This window comes from Petaurus breviceps, unplaced genomic scaffold (genome assembly GCF_028583685.1).
Source record: "Petaurus breviceps papuanus isolate PSGF00001 unplaced genomic scaffold, PetGlider_PUasm1.0 125, whole genome shotgun sequence".
Lineage (NCBI taxonomy): Eukaryota > Metazoa > Chordata > Mammalia > Diprotodontia > Petauridae > Petaurus > Petaurus breviceps.
This window is the reverse complement of record NW_027185653.1, coordinates 1,938,622-1,959,382: the sequence shown is the minus strand read 5'-3', so window position 1 is coordinate 1,959,382 and position 20,761 is coordinate 1,938,622. Positions and strand designations below refer to the sequence as shown.

General features: G+C 37.7%; 1 protein-coding gene and 2 pseudogenes across 1 annotated transcript in view; 1 reads left to right on the top strand and 2 right to left on the bottom strand.

Annotated features, from left to right (window-relative positions):
• Positions 1–2,666, top strand: part of IZUMO3 (IZUMO family member 3) — a 4,355-nt gene extending 1,689 nt beyond the window's left edge. The window contains exons 2-8 of the mRNA XM_069090928.1: positions 562–799; positions 943–1,017; positions 1,115–1,204; positions 1,410–1,427; positions 1,811–1,891; positions 2,268–2,358; positions 2,582–2,666. Coding sequence (XP_068947029.1) covers positions 562–799; positions 943–1,017; positions 1,115–1,204; positions 1,410–1,427; positions 1,811–1,891; positions 2,268–2,358; positions 2,582–2,666 — 678 coding nt within the window. The remainder of the gene's footprint in view (positions 1–561; positions 800–942; positions 1,018–1,114; positions 1,205–1,409; positions 1,428–1,810; positions 1,892–2,267; positions 2,359–2,581) is intronic.
• A 4,531-nt stretch (positions 2,667–7,197) lies between these two features.
• LOC138163456 (receptor expression-enhancing protein 6 pseudogene) lies at positions 7,198–9,342 on the bottom strand (annotated as a pseudogene).
• A 2,599-nt stretch (positions 9,343–11,941) lies between these two features.
• LOC138163149 (SUMO-activating enzyme subunit 1-like) lies at positions 11,942–13,919 on the bottom strand (annotated as a pseudogene).
• Positions 13,920–20,761: the final 6,842 nt, after the last annotated feature.

Genomic DNA, 20,761 nt, shown 5'->3' with positions numbered 1-20,761 from the left:
CAATAAAGTCATGATCAGCTATGGAATATCAAAAATAAAAAAAAAAGAATTGCACAATCATGAGAAGCTCTTTCTTTCATCTCCTTTCTCTTGATCTTTCATCACAAAGTAAAAAGTTGAATTAAAGAGATTGTGAAAGCATTTGACTAGGCCTTGGTAGAGGAAACTAAATAATTTTCAAGAGTACCCAAAGTTTGTAGTGCCTGGTCAAATGGATTTTTAGATATTAAAATAGGGAGAGATACAGTTGGAGAAGAACTAGGAACCTCCCACAATTCCTTTCTCCCCGTGACCTTAGCCCACTTTCCCTCAAGCCTGCTCTCATATTCTGCCCATAGAACTCAGGCACCTGCTGCACTGATTATTAGGTCATTCTTTGGAATGTGATAGCAGATTAAAAGTAATAATAATAAACATCCCCAAGCAACGTTTCTTGGGGAAATGGCTGAATAGAGGGAGGAGAGTTAGGGCTACCAGAAAGATGATTTTCATTCTTACACTGTGGAAGAGAATGAACTAAGAAACTGGTTGTCAAGACAACATGCTGTTGGGGCGGGGCAGGGCAAGGAAATGGGATCTCAGTGGTTACTACTATTGTGCTTTTTACTACTGGGAACTAGGGTCATAAGAAGCTGTCTTGAATGTGATCCCAAATACTTTAAGGATGTGATTTGGCTACTGGAGGACCTGGTTCCCGAAAACACTCCTTCAAGAACTGCTTTCCTTGATCGGCAGCTCCAGGAGCTGAGGGACGTAAGCACCAAGATCCACCAGGGGAAGAAGAGGCTGCGGGTGTTGGGTGAGGGATGGCTGTGGCAATGATGGGTGTGGGACATCAAAGGTGGAAATTATAGTTTTGGGGGCTGGCTAAGAGCATCAAACATCTGGGTCTTCAATATCTCATCAAAAGTATAGTCAACCTCCTTCCTTCCTTTCCTCCAGATGTTCGCCAAGCTATCAGTGTGAGAGAATGGTTGAAAGAGAAACTCAGGAACCTAAAACAGAAGCGATGGAAAGGTGCAGTGGGAGGGAAAGAGAAAGCCATGAAATGGTCAAGTGGGATTGGATAAAGGTTGAAGGGATGATCTTTAGTACCTCCCTTATCTTTCTCTAGGGGTCTTCATCTTCCAAGGCCAGCTTCTTAAACTTCGTCAGAACCTTGAGTCCCATCTGACTGAGACTTTAAAGGCCTTCTCAGATCTTGGTATGGAAGTGGTCAGTTGATAAACCCTAAAACAATTGGAACTTGGTTGGGAGTCACTGGAAGAGCTTTTTGTGGGAAGGAAGAATGAGTTTCACCTTGCATGATCCAGCCCTAGGTGGAATGAAATTGAGGGAAAGAAATGTGGGGTACCTGCAAAAGAAAGAAAAGATTTATAATAGGGTAACCTATTATATTTCTCCCACAGCTTGCTCTGAAGACTGCAGTAAGTACAAACATATTCAGAATACCAAAGTACACTGTATTCTCCCAACCATATTTCCATCCCTACACCCTGATTTGCATCCTACCCTGATCAAGATCTGAATTCTTATCTCCTTTGGGCTCCTAATTTTTATGAAGTGATTCTCCATGAAAACACATCCTTAACAAAGTGTGCTGAAGCATGAGTCATTCCCATAGTCCTCGGCAGTAGTCACTCCCTGAATTGGTGGTTTTCCCCACCATAACCCTTAATAGGGTTGAATGTTCACTTTTCCTGTCACAACCCGATTTTCCACAGAGGTCACCATAGCCTACATCTTCATACATCATGTTGACTAGGAGACCCAGGTAGAACTGGTCTCTACTCATTTTTTTTCTCCTTAGTGATGACTGAGGGTCCTGTTCTTGACTGTTGGAACTGTCTACGAATTACTATACCATGCTTCAAAGGAGAACTTTGTGGAGGTATCAGGGGATAGTAACAGGGATCTTGGGTGATACAAAGATTATGAAAATTGGGTGGTTTCAAAATGAGAAGGCAGATAAAAAAGTCTGGGAAAGGTTGAAGTGATGGAAGCATCTGAATATTGGAAGGGTTTTACACCAATGATGAACCATGGGTCAATAGGGAGGCTAATGAAATTGTGGAGCAGTGCTATAAGCATCTGGGATTTGGGGAATTCAAGGACTTGGGTCAGGACGTAAGGGTGAGAGTATTGGGGAAATACTGAGAGACAGGGATACAATCATTGATAGTCTGGGGAGGGGTGGTTTTTTGAGGGAAGTGGTAGAGGAACTTGAAGGGGAACTATAGAGATATTTTATCTTTCTCCCCCTCAAGATGATGACCCAAATACTGCTGAGCAACGAGAAATTGCATTGTTTCTAGCATTGATGGTGGAAGCAGTGGGGTTGGGATCTATTGCTTTTCTGTGAGTCTTACCACTTTATTGACCTAACAACCTTTGGAGGGAGGGTTTCATATGAGAAAACATAAAGTTAGAAGACTAAAGACTAAGGAGGGTTGAGAAAAGGGGATAATACTTGAAATACAGCTTGATTTCATTAGGGGGAGCATCCAAATAAAAGGAAGGTATTGTTTAAAGGAAGAAGTCACTGTTGTTCAATAGGGAATATGTCCCATTTCCACTGTAGGTATTATTTTTGCATCATTCACCGGAAGAAGATGAAGGTAAAGCTAGAAGAACTGAAGAAAATTGCAAATGCATTAATGGAATAGAAGGGAAGGGATGAAATAAGGAAGGAAAAAATAAATTTATAAGAAATATGGAAGTCTCATGTAATTCTGTGTGGGGTGAGTATGAACTCACAGAGCTGAATGGGAATTGTGAAAAGACAAATCCTTGAGATTCTGTAACTGAAGCTCAAGCATGGTAAGATGACCGGGGTTGAGTGTTGATTGTGTGTATTACATTTGTTGTTCAGTGATTTCAGTTATGTTCAATATTTCATGACCCCATTTGAGGTTTTCTTGCCAAAGATATTGGAGTGGTTTCCAATTTCCTTCTACAGCTCATTTTACAAATGAGGAACTGAAGAAATTGCACTAAGTGATTTGTTTGGTGATTTACTAGCTTTGCAACCAGCCATTAAGTGTCTGAGGCCAGATTTGAACTCAGGAAGATGAGTCTTTCTGACTCCGGGTCTGCCGTTCTATCCACTGTTCCACCTACCTGCTCTGTATAATAGATAGCCCTGCTTTGTTTTGGAATAATGTGTCTGGCACAGTGACTTGACTGTTGTACTTAGACTAAGAAAGACCTGAGTTCAAATCCTGACTCAGACACCTAACTAGTTGTGTGATCCTGGGCAAGTTACTTAATCTTTCTCTATGTTTCTTCACCTGTAAAATGGGAACACTAATAGCTCCCACTTGACAGTTGTTGTGAGGACAGTATGAGATGTCATATTATGCTTTGCAAACCTTAAGGTGCATGATAAATTCTTGTCCTTGTTTATATGGTTGCTTGGTTAGACATCTAGGATAGCAAATGCATCATAAGGCATCTAGGAATTAAGGATTCCAGGATTTAACTTGCTCTTTATATGTGATTATATTTTCTGTTGAAGCTGAGATATGATGGGCTAAGCATAAATAAGACACTGAGGAAAAACTGGTCCATTGAAAAAGATGTTTCAAATTCCACGGTTCCTCTATTGATCTACAGTTTCTGCTTCCCTTTCATGCACTGATTAAGTATTGTAAATGTGTTTGTGGTTTGCAGTATGTTTCTTGGAGATCCTTTCTTTATTAGAGATAATCTAAAGCGCTGGAAAAAAATGTACATGTCAAAAGGACAATACTCATATGGCAACCACAAGAGAGACCAGCTCCTAAGTGTTTGGTGGAAGAAGTGTACTCTTCCCATATCTTTAGGCATTCAGTGATTCTTTGCAATAATTTAGATGGATCTTTGTTGAGAAAAAAGTAGGGAGAAATGTTAAGTTAATTAATATTCCATGGTCACTACTTCTCCTTGGAAGATTTTTAGAACAGAGATGATAGTGTAGTGGATGGACTGCTTGATTTGGAATAAAATCTGGATTTAAATACTGTATCATACTCTAGGAAGAAAGGGGGAAATATTAAGTACCTTGTATGTGCCAAACATTCCACTAAGAACTTTAGAAATATCACAACCATCTTGTGAGGTGAGTACTATGCCCATTTCATATATGAGGCAGACAGAGGTTAAGGAACTTACTCAGGTTCACACAGGTATTAAATATCTGAGGCCAGATCTGAACATAGGAGGTCTTGACTGCAGGCCCAGCAATAGATTCAGTATACCACTTAACTGACCCTGGGTAAGTCACTTAACTTTTCTGTACCTCAGGTTCCTCTTCTGTAAAATGGAGGGATTGGACTTTATGACCTATAAGGACATCTTTGATCCTATATCCTCCTCCTTTGTCATTTAAGGTAGGCAAGAGAAATGCATACAAGAAAAGGAAGGGGGAAGAATTACAGTGTCCTCTGGATAGTAACCTTCCAACTCATGGCATAGCCAATTGAATCACTTAACATCCATGTTTCTTAGTTTCCTTGTCTGTAAACTGAAAGTGTTGTAATAGCCTCTCAGGTCCATTACTACTCTCAATCTAGACTGTCATGTTTTTATGTGAGAGACCTGCCTTCCTGCTCCCTAAGGAAGGGAGAAAGACCACTCATTTCCCTCTGGAGATAATTTGGATTTTTTCTGATAGACCTAGATCCCAATCAGAAGACTTTGGACCAGCTGGTCTAGTGGTGGGAGAAGGACAAGCCCAGTTGGGACTTGACCACATTTCTCATATTTCCTTTCCAATCTTCCCCATCATCGCTGCAAAGAATCGTGTGAGTGACTGACTTTTAATTGTTTTTTTTTAAATTGACAAGGATTATTTCTTTTTCACACCTCACTTCTTCACTTTAAGAATGAAAAATAAAAACAAAATGTTGCTAACAAATATGCATAGTCAAGTAAAATAAATTACTTCCTTGACCACTTAAAATATGTATGTATGATTATGGGTTTTCAGTCCATCACCTCTCTTTTAGGAGGTGGGGAATATTCTCCATTAGTAGTCTTCTGAAATTATGATTGAGTATTGCATTGATCAGAGTTTTTAAACCTTTCACAGTAATTCATTTGCAAAATGTCATAACTATATAAATTTTCTAGTTCAGATAGGATCAATTTGTATCAGTACATACAAGTCTTCCCAGTTTTCTCTGAAACCTTCCCTTTTGTCATTTGTAAGTACACAATCATATTCCATTCATTCACATACCATAAATCTTCCAGTATTTCCTGGATTTAATGGAAAGTGGCTTGGCTTTTAAAGGAGTCACTCTCTGTAGACAAATTCACCAGTTTCTTTGAATAGTGGAGTGAGGCTAAAATGGCCACACTCACTGGCCCAAAAAAGATAGCCTAAAGCATAGGATGGCAAGCATAAGAAGGACAGGGCCTTCCATTTGGTGTTCAATTCCCAAATAATTTCTACCACTCCCTTTCTGTAAGAGAAGCCATTTCTCCTCTCTATACTCTTGGCTACTATGCAACCTCCTATTGTGAAGGCCACATCTCACAAAGATGCTGGCTGAGAGACAGGCTCGCTGATGACGTCAGGCAATAATGAAGGGCCCTTCAGAAGAAATCTTTTAAAATCACCAATATGTCTGCACAGTATAGCACTAGACCTCCCATTTCATTGGTATGGTCTCCTTAGACCAATGTGACGTTTACACCTTTTCTGCAAATTATAGCATTGAAGAGCTAATTGATTTCCATAGGCTTTCATAGCCAAGAAGCATCAGAAACAATACTTGAAAATCATCAATAAACATTTATTAAGGGCCTACTATATGCCAGACACAGTGCTAAGTGCTAGGGATACCCATGGTTAGATTTAGGGTAAAATATGGATGACGATCCAGAAAAGGAAATAAAAATGGAGCTATTGAATATGTAGAAGGAGAAACAAGAAAAAACAGTATCCAGAAAAAAGACATCATCTGAGAGAGGAGTGGGGGGGGGGGTGGGAGGACCAGAATGTTTGAGAAGGAATGAATAAATTGAGGAGAGTCTCTAAGAAAAGTAGGATAATCAGCTGATGACGGGATTACCCAGCAGCACTGAGGCTACAGATGAGATTAGGTGACATAAGTTTGTAGAGGACCCAGCCAGAATTAGTTCTTGATTTTCAACATCTTTGTTTAGCAGCACTTATGCTAGAGAAGGATCACAGTGAGTTCTAGAATTAACCCAAGGATGGGGCTTGGCGGGGAAGAATCATATGATAACAGGAAAACAGAAAACAGTGACCAGAATTTTGATGACATCGTGGTTTCAAGATGGCTCTCTATCCACAATACCACACCTCCCTCTCATGTCTACTTAGCACCAACAGAAATAAAGTGAATGAAATGAATGAATGAACATAAAAGAAAATTCATTTTAAAATTACTTTTAAAACTCAAGGAAAAAAGCATCTTAGCATTGAATTACTAAGACATATGCAAGATGTATATAAATACAAAAAAAAAACCCAGAACTGAAATAAAGGAAGAAAAATAACTAGAAAACTATTCATTGATCATGTTGAGTTGTACAAATATATTGAGAAATAATATGACCTAAATTGATTTATAGAGTTAGTGACAAATCAATTAAATTGTAAGGGAAATATTTTGAAGAAGGAAACAAAACAGTTAAATTATTTTGTAGGAACAGAAGAACTAACATTTCAAGGTCAATAAAGAGAAAAGTGCCAATGAAGGGGTCATAAGGTTACCAGACCTCAAACTAGTTTATAAAACAAATGTCATTAAAAACTAATTGGAGCTAGTTTTTGGTTTGTTTGTTTGTTTGTTTGGCCTGTGTAGGACATTTTATTATAATACATGGGCAGCTGGAATAGCCAGGACACATCAGGAGTCCTGTGGGAAGCCAGTGGTGGGGGCCAGAGGCAGATCGTTAACGGTATACTTAGAACAGTCCTAGCACCAGCAGGACCCCTTAGCGGGTTCTGGTAGATCCTAAATGGGCAGAGATCCCTTCCATGCCCATCCCACCTCCCAGACTGGGGAGACTACTCTAATGTCCTAAGGCCCAAGAGGGTGGAGGTTGAGTGGAGCTGTATAGCTGGGAGAGGTCAGCTGCTTAGACAGGAGCCAGGATCCAGGGGCCAGGGTCCCTTGATGCTGATGGGGCTCAGAGGAGGGTGTTCAGTCATTCGAAGCCTGTGCCTCAGGAGGGAGCTCTTCACTTATTCTTCTGGGGGTGAATCATGACTGCCTTGGTTGCTTCCCAGGTCAGATTGGCTGCTGTGTCTAGGGCTCATCCACTCACATAAGTCACCAGGCTGTCCATGGAAGCCTGGTGCCTCAGGAAGATGGGGTGGATCAGGTGATGGTACAGGATCTGGGAGCCATTGCAGGCCACTGGAAGCATGCACCATAGCAAGAAGGCATAGTTTAGTAGAAGGGGAACCAGAAAAAGGAAGATGTCAGAGAAAAACTCAGCCAGGCCAAATATGCCATATACCACCCAGTAGGTTAGCCAGATGGTATCATCATCTTTGTTGGGGCTTTCAACGGTCTTGATGAAACATATGCTGGGTAGGTGAATCTGATGAGATTGCAGAGCAGGAAGGCCCCATAGCCAAAGATGAGATAGAGGGCCAGGAAAGCCATGGAATCTGGAGCCAGGTAGTAGTTTTTGACACCAGAGACCTCCTCTAGCTTCCCCAGGACATCAGTGACAATGTTTTCCTGCTCCAGGAACCTCTGAAAGAGCTGCCTCCCAGGACCAAGTGGGGAGGAGAGGGGATGGAGGATGACTGGACCCGGGTCCAAGGGGCTCCCCCACTGCTCTCTGTAACTAGTTTTAAGAGAAACACATAAATCACTGGAAAGAAAATATAAGCAAAAACCATCACCACTACCACCCACAACAACAACAACAATAATAACTGGTAGATCACTGTTTGAGAAATTCAAGAGAATCTAGGTGGCAGCATGGAAAGAGCACTGGGCCTGGACTCGGGAGTTCAAATACAGTCCCAGATATTTACTCATCTTAAATCTTGGGCAAGTCACTTAACCTTGCACTGATTCATTTTCCTCCCCTATAAAATGGAGGTAATAACAGGACCTCCCTCATAGGTTGTGGTGAGGTAATGTTTGTAAAGCACTTTAGTACAGTCTGCCACATAGTGGTCACTCTATAAAGGCTTGTTCCCTTTTTCCCATAGTCACATGCATACATACATTAATATGTGCACATGTACATGCACGCATATGTTTCTATGTTACTAAAGCACTCTCCATAATTAAAAATATTTATATGCATTTCTTCTCCCACAATAACATATAAGCTCCTTGAGGCCAGGGATATTTCATTGCTGTCTTTTTATCCCCACAACTGCCTCTGTGATATATGACAGGTGTTTAATGAGTGCTTGGTGATTGAATGATCTAAGTCCTAAGAACAATGATCTAAGACCTAATGGCAGGTCTAGACTTGTTGAAGAGCATAGGTCACTCTCTGTATAAGTTAAACTGAGGGATGCTATATAACTGTATCAGACATATCATAAATCATTCTCATTTCTCTTCATTATGGGTATTTGTGCAGAGAAAGTACAGTGGATGTTGTTTGAGAGAGGCTATGGCTCCAGTACAGAAGACCATGAATCAACTAAGCAACTTTCAAACTTCATTACATCCCTACAGCTATTTAACCTTTAATGCAACTTGCCCCCTGCCCCACCCCTCCCCCAGACATACTACTGTACTATAAGGACTCTGAGGACAGAAATTCTTGTTTTTATCTTTGTATCCTCAGGGCCTTTCACAAAGTAAGTGTCTACTAAAAGTTTGTTGAATTGAGTTCTAAAGACCAAAGCTCCCACCCCTATCCAAATCACAAATCTATGTAATCTTTATAAAGTGATGTTGTGAATGATAGGAATGAATTGGGCTTTTGAAAAAAAATATTCCTTCATCAAATGGGCATGAAAACTTGAGGCCAGACATTACTTTTACTTCCCTTTTAAGTTAATGGTTTAAGCAAGATGTCTATTGACCAAAATAAGATGTGTAAAACTACAGAACTACAGGAAAGCAAATTAATAGTTTGTACTTCAGGCTTTTACTTAAGGAAACCTTAAATATAAGAATTAAGGATCATTTATCACATTGACTTTTATTGATAGAAGAAAAACAATACAACAATAAGAACTAATATAATATGACAATAACAACGAATTCTAAATGTGTATGTGGTTCTCTCTAACTGGGTCAAACACCCACATCTTTGCACTACTGGAAAACTGAGGGAATCTTACATAATTTTATTGGGATGTTGGATTCTCCTTGGAGTGCCATAGGTCACATATTTCTGCATGGTTGCAAAATCAGTCATAATTTCTAATGACAATACGTTACAATTCAAGTCTTGAGGTTTGCCTTTATAAACAAACATATGTTGGCTTCTGTGAGTGTGTGTGTGTGTCTTTTAACACAACACTGGAGAGATTCTGTTTTGATCATAGTTGTAGATCATAGTTGATTTACAAGAAAAGGTCCTGTGATAATTCCATGTCTTTCAAGAATAAACATGATGTAAAATTAATTGGTCATCATTTCGATTCTAACTTGAATTAAAATAAAGCACAACGATGCTATATATAAAGATTTCCTCCCAACATTCTGCTTTATAAAAAACTTATTTAGGGGTGGCTAGGTGACACAGTGAGTAAAGTGCCAGCCCTGGAGTCAGGAGGACCCAAGTTTGGTTCCGGCTTCAGACACTTAACACCCACATAAAAAAAAAAAAAACTAGCTGTATAACCCTGGGCAAGTTATTTAACCCCAATTGCCCTCCAAAAGGCAAAAAAAAATAAAATAAAATAAAAAGCTAATTTATATCAATGAGGAAATGACAGCCTTTTTAGTATTGAACTAAATATATTGCAGAAGTCAGTGTACAAACCACTCCCCTGATGTCATCTTTTTATCAAGTTTAATTCTAACATTCATCAGAGAATAAAAATTGTTAGTTATAGGTGAATTACTTTTCTGTGATGCCCTGGGATCTTACAGATGCTGGCAAGGCTTATTATTACCCTTGAGCCTCTATAGCTGGGAAGCTCATAGTCCTCTTGTGGTCTCCCATAGCAAATAGACATGCAAATTCAGATTAAATGAGCAAAAACAGAATAATTTCTGTTGTGCAGAATTTTTTTTAAAGTAGCAATAAAATATTAAAAAGGAGATAACAATAAGTTTTTTTAACTAGCTGTGTAACTTTGACAAATAAGTTAATATCAATGAGCCTCAGTTTTGTCTATGAAATCTATAAAATGAGTTAAGAGCACCCACCTCACAGTATTGTTGTAGTATTGTGTGGATGAAATGAGATAATATATGACAAGAGTTTTATATGCTATCTAGAAATCAGGGTATTTTTTTAAATTTTTAAATAGTTCTACTGCTATTATTATTAGTTATCCTTCATTTTTATGTGCCTCTTTGTTTTGGTTCTGTTTTATAATTTTTTGATTTCTCACACAGTCATTAGCTTACACTTGCTCTATTCTAATTTTTAAGGAATTATTTTCTTCAGTGGGTTTTTGGACCTCCTTTTCCATATAGCCAATTTTGCTTTTTAAGGCATTCTTCTCCTCATTGCCTTTTTGAACCTCTTTTGCCATTTAGGTTAGTCTATTTTAAAGGTGTTATTTTCTTTGTTTTAGCTTTTTTAGTATCATCTTCATAGAGGTAGATGATGAATTGAAAGAGATTAAAATATATATATACACATACTATACACATACGCACATATATGTATTATATGTGTATCATATGTGCATGTGTATCCCTTTACCAACTATATTCTTTCTCCTGTCCTTTTCTAATGTAAAAGAAAATTAAAATTTTATTTCTATAGCATTCTGGAATTTTTCACTGTTTACATTCTCATGTGGTACTGAGTAGAGAAATTTCTTTGCTCAAAATTATATAATGTTCAATAAGGGAGAATTTCAATAATACCACAGGAAAATAATAGAATAGTTTGCTGCCAACAGATTATCTTCAAAGAATATGTACCACTCCAGATTTAGTCTTTCCAATGTTATATGAAAGAAACATAAATGAAGTGGTAAAAGGAATCAGCATACACAGATATTTGTCTATCTATCCACACAAAGATATATGCATATAGATATATATTATTTATTTTTCAATTTTTATATAGTTTTTTTAGTTGCTTACTAAAATAAAACTCAAGTGGGCAAGTAATTTAATTCATTTCTGGTAGGAAGAGGAAGAAGAAATGGTGAGGATATGAGAAGACAGAGTGGAAAAATAGAAGTATGTTAAGTGCTTAATAAAAAAGGTGTATGTGTACAAATTGCATATATGTGTGTGAGTATATGAGGATCAGCTATCTGGAAATAGTTAACGGGGGTGGGGGGAACCTTGTCAGCATTTGTCTTACTGGTCTCATTTCCAAGATATAGAGAATATTATGTCTTAATACATTATTATGTATGTATAAGTTATTAAAATCACAAATGAATATACATTATGTTGAAAGTATGTATGCATATGTGTACACCTTATGTGTTTATGCCATGTATAACACACCAGATTCATACATAGTGTGCAACATATATGTATATATTTCACACTCCACAGCAAATTGTTATGATTATCTGTAATTATATGTGTACATGTATGAAATATGTTATGTGTATATGTAGTATGTTTATATATTTTGTAATATACTTATATTGTCAGAATACTTGAGGAATAATATACATATATATGTATATATGTACTACACATATGAATATCTTTAAATTTATTTTAATCTGGTCCTTGAAATTAATTTACTTTTGCATATTTACCTGTCAGCAAAATATCACTTTTTTCTTAAACAAACATTTTTATTTAAAATCTTCTATCTTTTTATCTACCTCAAAAAATTGAATGAAATATTATTATTTTTTTTTCCAGAAGCAACCAACTTTATTATGTTTTTCAGAATCCAGGAAAATATAGAAAACATGTAAAACACAACAGCTGCCATTCTATGATGGCCAAAAGAACACATTATTAAAAAACAAAATATGCCCCCCTCCCCCAACTCCATAAAAAATGCAAGAAACTCCTGTCTAAAGAGACCATGTGAATGATTCTGCAGTCTTGCTGCCTTCAGTGGCAGGCACTTGGCTTGGCCTTTCTTAAGGGGGGATTTTTTTCAAAATGCCTGGGACTGTGAAGTCACAATGATTAAAGGGCTGAAATCCCTTTAAGAAGACAAAGAGTAGAGTGAAGTCCTACTGGGTGAGTGACATGGTGAGTGAGAAACCAGGAACAAGCCCCAGTTCAAACTGGACTCTTAACAAAGGGATTCTACACTAAAATGCCAAGTCCTAGGCCAGGCCCTGCTGCCCTCCCTTCCCATGCCTCGCCCAAGGGCACCCACCTGAATTTGGAAACTCTGTTTACCCTGGCCCAACCTTACTTCCCACCTGAAGTCAGAATGCTCTGGCCATGGCTTCAGGCAGGGAATAAGGAGAGGGTGGTGAGATGCTCCCAGGGGATAGGCCGCCCTGTCCCTCCCAGAGAAGCATCCCAAGGAATACAACAAAGAAAGCCTGGCTGGGATGGGATGGTGGAGGATGGCTGGGGTCAGTGACCTCTGCCCAGGGAGGACAAACTCGGTATGGATTCATGCTGAGACACTAACAGTCAATCTCCAATCCCCCTTCTATCGACCGGCATCTGCTGAGGACTGCAAGCAGCACACCTGCTGAATCCCAATGTGAAAGGCTCTTGTCTTTGGGGCCCGGGGGTGGGGGCTGTGCCTGGACTTTGAGGGCAGGCTGCAGGTCATCATCCAGGGGCCCAAGGCTTGCTTTCATTTTGGACCGAGGCATTCGACCATCTCATTTCCCTTCATGCCATCGAAAAAGAAGAAATCGTTGTGAGGAGGGTCCCTCTGAGACAGGGCCTTGACAACTTCCTGTCCCAACACCCCCCCAACAACTGCACGGACTGGTGCCGTCTGGGAGAAGCAGGAGCTGACAAAGTCACCAGGAACAGATCAGGGTTCACCCCCAGGGACTCGAGCAGATCATTTCGGATCTGAAGCAACAGCTCAGAATCCTCACCATAAGTACCCGACTGAGGGTCTGGCCCTTTATCTGTACAGAATTTCAGGAGCACGTGGAGCAGGAAGTAATCGCACGTGGTCCTTCTGAGGGCTGCCTTGGCCTTGTCACTGCTCCAGTCCACCTCCAGAGCCTCCTTGAATGGACAGAAAACCACTTTCTTTTTGACCATCATCCTTTCTGTGGCCTCCAACTTTGCCTTCCTAGTGTCAGGTCCATCTTCCATTCCTGGGCTGATTTGGGGGACTTTGGTTTTCTCCTCAACAGACTCATGCTCTCCCAGATTAGCAAACATGTATCCGTGGTAGCCAAAAACATCTCCGGTAAAGAACTTGATGCTGTTTTTATAACAGATCTGGTCAATTTTAACTAAGACATCCCTGGAACAGCAAGTCAGACATACAGCATCAACTTGTGTGAAGAAAGTCTCAGGCTTATTTTCTATATTCTCTGTGTCCACCTTCACGTCTACCATGGGATTAAGATTCTGTGCTCATTCCAAAGAGGCTTCTGCCCGGTTCCGGCCAGAGGATCCAGTGGTAGGAATTGAGACCTGAGCACTAGTGTCTTCTGGAGATACCTTCTGATGATCCATCATGGTCAGTCCTATCGCACCTGCTAAAATGAGATTCTTTGCAACTTCTGCCCCCAAACCTTTCATTCCAACAAGAAGCACCGGGAGGCCCGCAACCGCTTCTGTGCCTCCAGCCCCCACAGGCGGATCTGCCGGTCGTACTGAGCCGCCTCCTCCTCGCTGATGGTGCCCACCTCCTCCCTCTCTACCATGGTGCCGCCCTCCTTCTCCTCAGGCCAAAATATGATTAAGGCAGAGGTTCAAAGTAAAAAAAAAAATGCTATTTTCAATAACACATGTTCTTTTATTCAAATGTATAGTTTATGTTCTGGCACTGAAAAATCTTCAGCATTAATATCTATGATTTAAAAAATAATCTTACTATACAACAGAGCTCAAAAAGAATTGTATGTGCTGTGAAACTATTTACAGAGAAAATATATCCACAAGCTATTATAATGTCATGCATTGGTGCACTTGTCTGCCTATGCAATATTTTCCTGAATGTTCAATGGTGCATATCAAGTTAACAACCACAATTTATTTTCTAAAGGATTGTGTGATTAATGAGATATCTCATATTTTAATCACTCATAGATTTGTTCTCAATGAGATCTGCTTGCCTCAAGCACAATGTGGTCATAGATTTTTTAACACAGTGTTCCAGTATCTTGTTTTTCATTTACATTTTTAGAAGACTTAATCACACCAGTTGTGAATAAAATTAAGGAATGGTTTCGTGATTTTTCCCTGTTGTTAAAAGTGTTAAAATTCAACTCTTCAGGATTGGGTTGAGTGTCATAGTAATAGAGGTTTCTAGTTCTATACCATGTTCTAGTTCTGGAATCCTGGCTGTTCAGTAATAGCCTGCCTATATTAGGAAAAACACAAGATTTGGAATCAGAAGATCTGGGTTCAAATCTCAATTCTCTGTCTTTACTATTTGTGATGTTTAGTCAGTCATGTGACCTCCCCAGGACTCAATTTCTGATTTTGTGAAATGAGACAAAATATTTGATTTCTTAGAATATTTCCTAGGGGCAGCTAGTTGGTGCAGTGAATAGAGCACCCACCCTGGAGTCAGGAGAACCTGTGTTCAAATGTGGCCTCAGACTCTTAACATTTACTAGCCATGTGACCTTGGTCAAGTCACAATCCCAATTTCCCTGCCTTCCCCCCACCAAAAAAAGCAAAAAAATAAAATACTTCCTGATCTAAATCTAATGATAATAGAATAATAAGATTAATAATGATGAATTGAAAGAGGCATCTAATGCAATCCACTCATTTTATACATGAAAAATTGGGAAACAAAGATGTTAAGTAATTTGCTCAAGTTCACAGAGGTTATAAGTGGCAAGACTGAGGTAAAAACTGCATTGTATCTCTTTGCTAGATTTTCTTCAAATATTCACAGAAATGTCTGTGAACATTTTTCTTTAGTAATTTCTGAAACACTAAGTGTTTCTATTAAAATAGTCAAATTTTGGCGTTATTCTATCAAATACAATAGCAAAAATGTAATATAATCAAGCCTGGTGCTATTGTATTTTATCCTCTTTTGATTAATGGCTCCCACATGCAAAACTTTGGTTATCGATGCATACTGCGGCCATGAAGAGATCAAACTTCCTTTTCCTTCTTATTCCTTTATTACTTTTCATCTAAATCACTGAAGTAATTTACTGATCTTCCTGACTTTAATTTCTCTACACTGTATTTCATTCTATACTCCACCGCAAAGATGAATCTTTTAAAGCATAGTTCTAATGGTGTCATTTATTTTTTCAAAAACTTTTAAAGGTTCACCCATCACCTTCAGAATAAATTTGAAATGTCTTCCCCTGGCATTTGAGATTCTGCTTGATTTTCCTTTACAACTACCACTATTTTCTTTTTAAAAACAATGTATTCCTTTTTATTTTTTAGTACTAGTAATGTATTTATTTTAGTTCTCAGAATTCCCTTCCATAAGATTTTGAGTTTCAAAATTTTTCCCCATCTTTCCCCTCCCACCACCCCAAGAAGGAGCGTAATTTGATATAGGCTCTACATATACATTCATATAGAACGTATTTTCCCACTAGTCATGTTGTAAAGAAGAATTTGAATCAATGGGAGAAACCACAAGAAAGAAGAAAGCAAACAAAAAATAAAGGAGAGAGAAAATAATATACTTCAATTCGCATTCAGTCTCCATAGTTCTATTTTTTGCATGTGGATGCATTTTCCACCATGAGTCCTTTTGAGTTGTCCTGGATCATTGCTTTGCTAAGAGATAAGTCCATCAAAGTTAGTCATCACACATTGTTTCTGTTACTGTATACAGTGTTCTCCTAGTTCTGCTCACTTCACTCAGTCTCAGTTCATTCAAGTTTTCCAGGTTTTTCTGAATTCTACCTGCTCAGCATTTCTTATAGCGCAATAGTATTCCATTACATTCATATATACCACATCTTGTTCAGTCATTCCCCAACTTAAGGGTCCCTCCTCAATTTCTAATTCTTTGCCACCACAAAAAGAGGTGATATAAATATTTTTGTCCTTTTCCTGTTTTTATTATCTCTTTGGCATACAGGTCCAGAAGTGGATCCTACTATTTTCTTCAATCACTTAATATTAAAGGAAAGCTAGATGTCTTAATGCTGCTGGTTCACACCTTTTACTTTTAAATCTGCTCATTTTCTTGTCTTTCTCTCCACCTACAATGCCCTCACTTTTCTCTCAATGTGATGAAAGTGATTCATATTTTGAGACTCAGTTAGATTATCATTCCCAACAGGAAGTGTATGTTCCCACTTTTTAATTCTTTAAAGTTAGGAAATTTTTACATACAGACTAATATTGTAAGTGTCTATATCTTGTTTCCCATGTTATGCTATAAACTCTTTCAAGAAACAGTCTTATTAATTTCAGTATTCATTACAACACATAGCAAATAGTAGGTGCTCAATCAACACTTGTATTATGAATCTATACTATACATACACACATATACATATATTAATTGAACACCTATATTTATTTCTATGCAATTTATCATATTCTAAGATACTGAGCTAATAAACCATTGTTAATGGTGTTGAAAAATGCTATTACATTAAGTGATTATATGATTTGAAAATATCTTCTAGATACATGTCCTACGCTCAGACACTGGGATTCCATTGAAAAACATATTTACTTATGTGCACACACACACACTCACAAATGGGATTGTCAGTAAAGTCTTCCTCTGATACCTTTTAATGATGTGAAAATAAATTTAGCTTCTCAAAGTCTGTGACAGTGATAAACAAAAGATAAGCTCTTTCAAATCAACCAAGCTGAGAAAGCTTCGTGTAGAAAGTAGTCCTTCAGCTGAGTTTTGAAGGAATTCAATGATCCAAAGAGGCAGAAGTGAGAAGGGAATACTGTCCTGACATGTAGAATAAACAATGCAAAAGAAGAGAGATGGAAGACACAGCATTTTATGCATAGAAATACCAGTAGGTTAATATGTCTGGATGGAAGACTGGAAGAATGATTGGAAGTGTAAAAAAAAAAAAAGGGTCAAGTTGTGAAAAGATTTAAATGCCAAGAAAAAGTTATATTTGAACGTGGAGTAATAGACAAATAGTGATGTTTATTGAATGTGTGTATGTGTGTGGGTGTGTGTGTACACACACACACATATTAACATGATCAGATCTAAGCTTTAGAAAAATCATTTTTGCAATGAAGCAGAGAATGGATTAGAATGTAGAAAGGTTTGAGGTGGGGAGAACAAAGAGAAAAAAAAGAGAACCAGAAAGACAGGAAAGAGCTGGTTTGTAAAAAGTTTTAAATGTGAAAAAAGAGGGTTTTTCATTTGTTCCTGGAGGTATTGGGAACCACTGGAACTTTTTGAATGGGGGCAGGGAGCAGCACGGAGATACAAAGTCTTTAAAAGTATCCATTTGGTAGCTAAGTGGAGAATTGTCTGAAGCTTGGAGGCAAGACTCAGGAAGATCAAGGAAAAGATTCCTGCACAAATCCAAGCAAGAGGTAATGAAGGCCTGAGTCAAGGTGGCCATGTGAATGGAGAGTATGGTTTGTAAAGGAGAGATGTAAAGATAAAAATAACAAGATGTAGCAGCAGATTGTGAATGTTGGGCGAGTGAATCTTAGGCTTCAATGATGACACTGAAATTATGGGTATATATAACTGAAGTAAAGAGGGTAAATATATTGAGTGCTACACATGTTTAGTGTGAGATGCCTATGGACCATCCACTTTAAGGTTTCCAAAAAGAAATTCACAATTCAGAATTATAGCTCAGGAAACAGGCTAGGGCTGGAGATGCAAATTTGAGCATTATCTGCATGATGTTGATAATTGAATCCTTGGGGATTGATCGCACCAAATAAGGTACTATAGAAGGAAAAGAGAAAATATTTCAGGGATTACTACATTTGACAGTGTTTGAACCTAGATCTCTTGGCTCCATAGTCATAGGCAATTTATCCTTCAAGTCATAGAGTTTCCTGCTTTTTGTTTTTTGTTGACAAAAAGCAGATTCTTCATATTTAATATGAAATCAAGGGCTGGAGATTTTAAGTGAGAAGGGATGCAAGTAGTATTACTCCCCATGCTTAGGGAACATATATTATGCCTTAATTACCTAAGACCTTTGGACCAGGCCCATGAAATGCTTATCATTGCATATCATCTTTGTTTACATTTAATGTACAGGTGCAATGTGTTTTTGATTGCACTGTCTTTTGCTTAAGAACTTCTATTTATTCCCTGTACTTTCGGGATTTCCTGTTTTCAAAACTTTTATCATTTTCCATTTTCCAGTGCTCCCTTGTTTATGTCTTTGTCACATTTTATCAGTAACCTTTACAAAATGATTTAAAAATGAGAATTCTGGTGATAAATCAATTCTATATAGTGTTCAACATTATTTTTCATTTCTCATTCTTTAACAAACAGACCTATTCAAAGCCAACAGTACTACCCTAATCTATTTGCTTCTCTTCAAATCATTTCCATCTATTGTCAGTATACCTACACACACACATACACACAGATGCACACACAAAGGCATCCATCCACTTACACATGCACACACATGCACAGAAACTCATATATACAAATATAAACATATAAAAAGACATATCTATTTCCTAAAGTTTCCTTGAGGGATATAGTGAGAGAAATACTCTGATTTACCACTCTGAATTCAACCATACTCTATGTATTTTCTATCTCTATCCCCATTACAGAAAACAAATTTAATTTATGGCTGATCGGTGCTTTCTATTGTTTTAGATCAAATGTTCCATATTAGATCATACACATGGTGTAAAGACACTCCAGAATCTTTATGCAGTTGTTGACCTACAAGAACTATCACAGAAATAAGATGATCCTGTGGACTCAAAATGACTTGTTTCATTTCCTAAGGTTTAGATGTTTTGGGGTAAAATGAGGGAAATAATACTGAAGAAAATGCATACCCCTCCCACACACATACCATTTAATCTGAATTCTAAGGTTGTGGGGTAGTTCAAACAGCTAATAAAGAAAACAGAAAGAATGCAATTTGCAGCACTTTTGAAAATGAAAAAAGCAACTTTACAAATAGCATTGGTTTTATATCTAGCCAAATAAGTAGCAAGGCAGAGGCAGATAATAATGTGATTACTTTGGTAATGATATGCATTAGATACATTATGGGAAACAATAATACTCCCTACTGAATGCAGTCAATCCAGTTATTGATTTTCCTTAATGTTAAAAGCGCTACTCCAAACCTGAAAAGAGATATCCTTTATTTATTCTCTTTCCCTCTCTGTCTCCATCTCCATAGATCCTTTGATGCAGAGTAGTATACCAAGATAATGGAGTAATGTATATCTAATCTGACACCTACTGGGCCAGGCTAATGTTTTAGATAAAAGCTGCTTGGATCACTGCTGCTTGTGATGCGAGAGGGGACAGAATACAAAATCTATCTGAAATTTTGTTTGTTTTTGTTTGAGTTTTTATTTTTTTTCTAGACCTTTCCTGAAGACCAAGCATATTTGCTTTTCAAAGCAGCCTTGCAACATATTGATTATAGGCTGGCCTAGCTGATGGGTGACATTAATGTCCTTCTTTCCACCAAATATATTTTTAATCTATCCACACTTTCAATAAATTTACATTGTAAAGCATGCAAATACACACCAAACTCAACTCAGCTCAATTTTTTTATCTTTTTTTAACTGAGCTCTCTTTACCTAACTCTCATTATCTACCCCTTTCTCCACTTCCACATTCTTCATCCAATTCCAGGAAATACAGAGATTCAGATCCATATCAAAGCAAAACATTTTAATAAGTGGAGAAACAAATAACAAGGGATTTTTGTCTTTTGCTTTCTAGGGTTGGAGTTGATTACACATTTTTTTTTTCCTTCTAGCTTCCCTAAGTGCTATTTCCAGCAGACATTGCTTCCTAAATAATTGAACAAAGAGAATAGAATGAAGCTCTGACTTCTGACTGATCTGAAACATCAGGAAAATCAAAGTTTTGTGTGCACCATTTGACTGTTGCCTGATACTCATTTTTGCTCATTCATCTCAAGTTCTTTTTTTTTACATAAGTATTTCTAGATAAAAATTTAAAAAATATCTTCTAGTCATTTTCACTTGGAAAGTTTTCAATTAAACTCCTCCTGGTAGAGTCTCTGAAAAAGAATATCTAAATCAATGGACCCAGGGAGAATACACAGCAGTTCAATCATCTCGATGTCCTCTTCAAATTAGTCAACAGAAATAGTATGTACATTTCTAATGTACTTTTCCATACGCAAAGACTGAAAAGTCAACACATGAAAAAAATTCAATTCTGTTTTCCCCAGAATATAAAACAGAAATTGATCTCAGTGTTAGCTAAATCAACTAGAATTATTTTATTTGCTTAATTTAAAATGTTTAAGAACAATTTTTGAAATTGGGTAAAAATGCTATTTTTTCCCCTTAGCTTAAAGCCATTTAAATGAGGAAAATAAAATAGCTGATCTTATAGAGAAAAAAAAAAATAAAACAAAAATAGA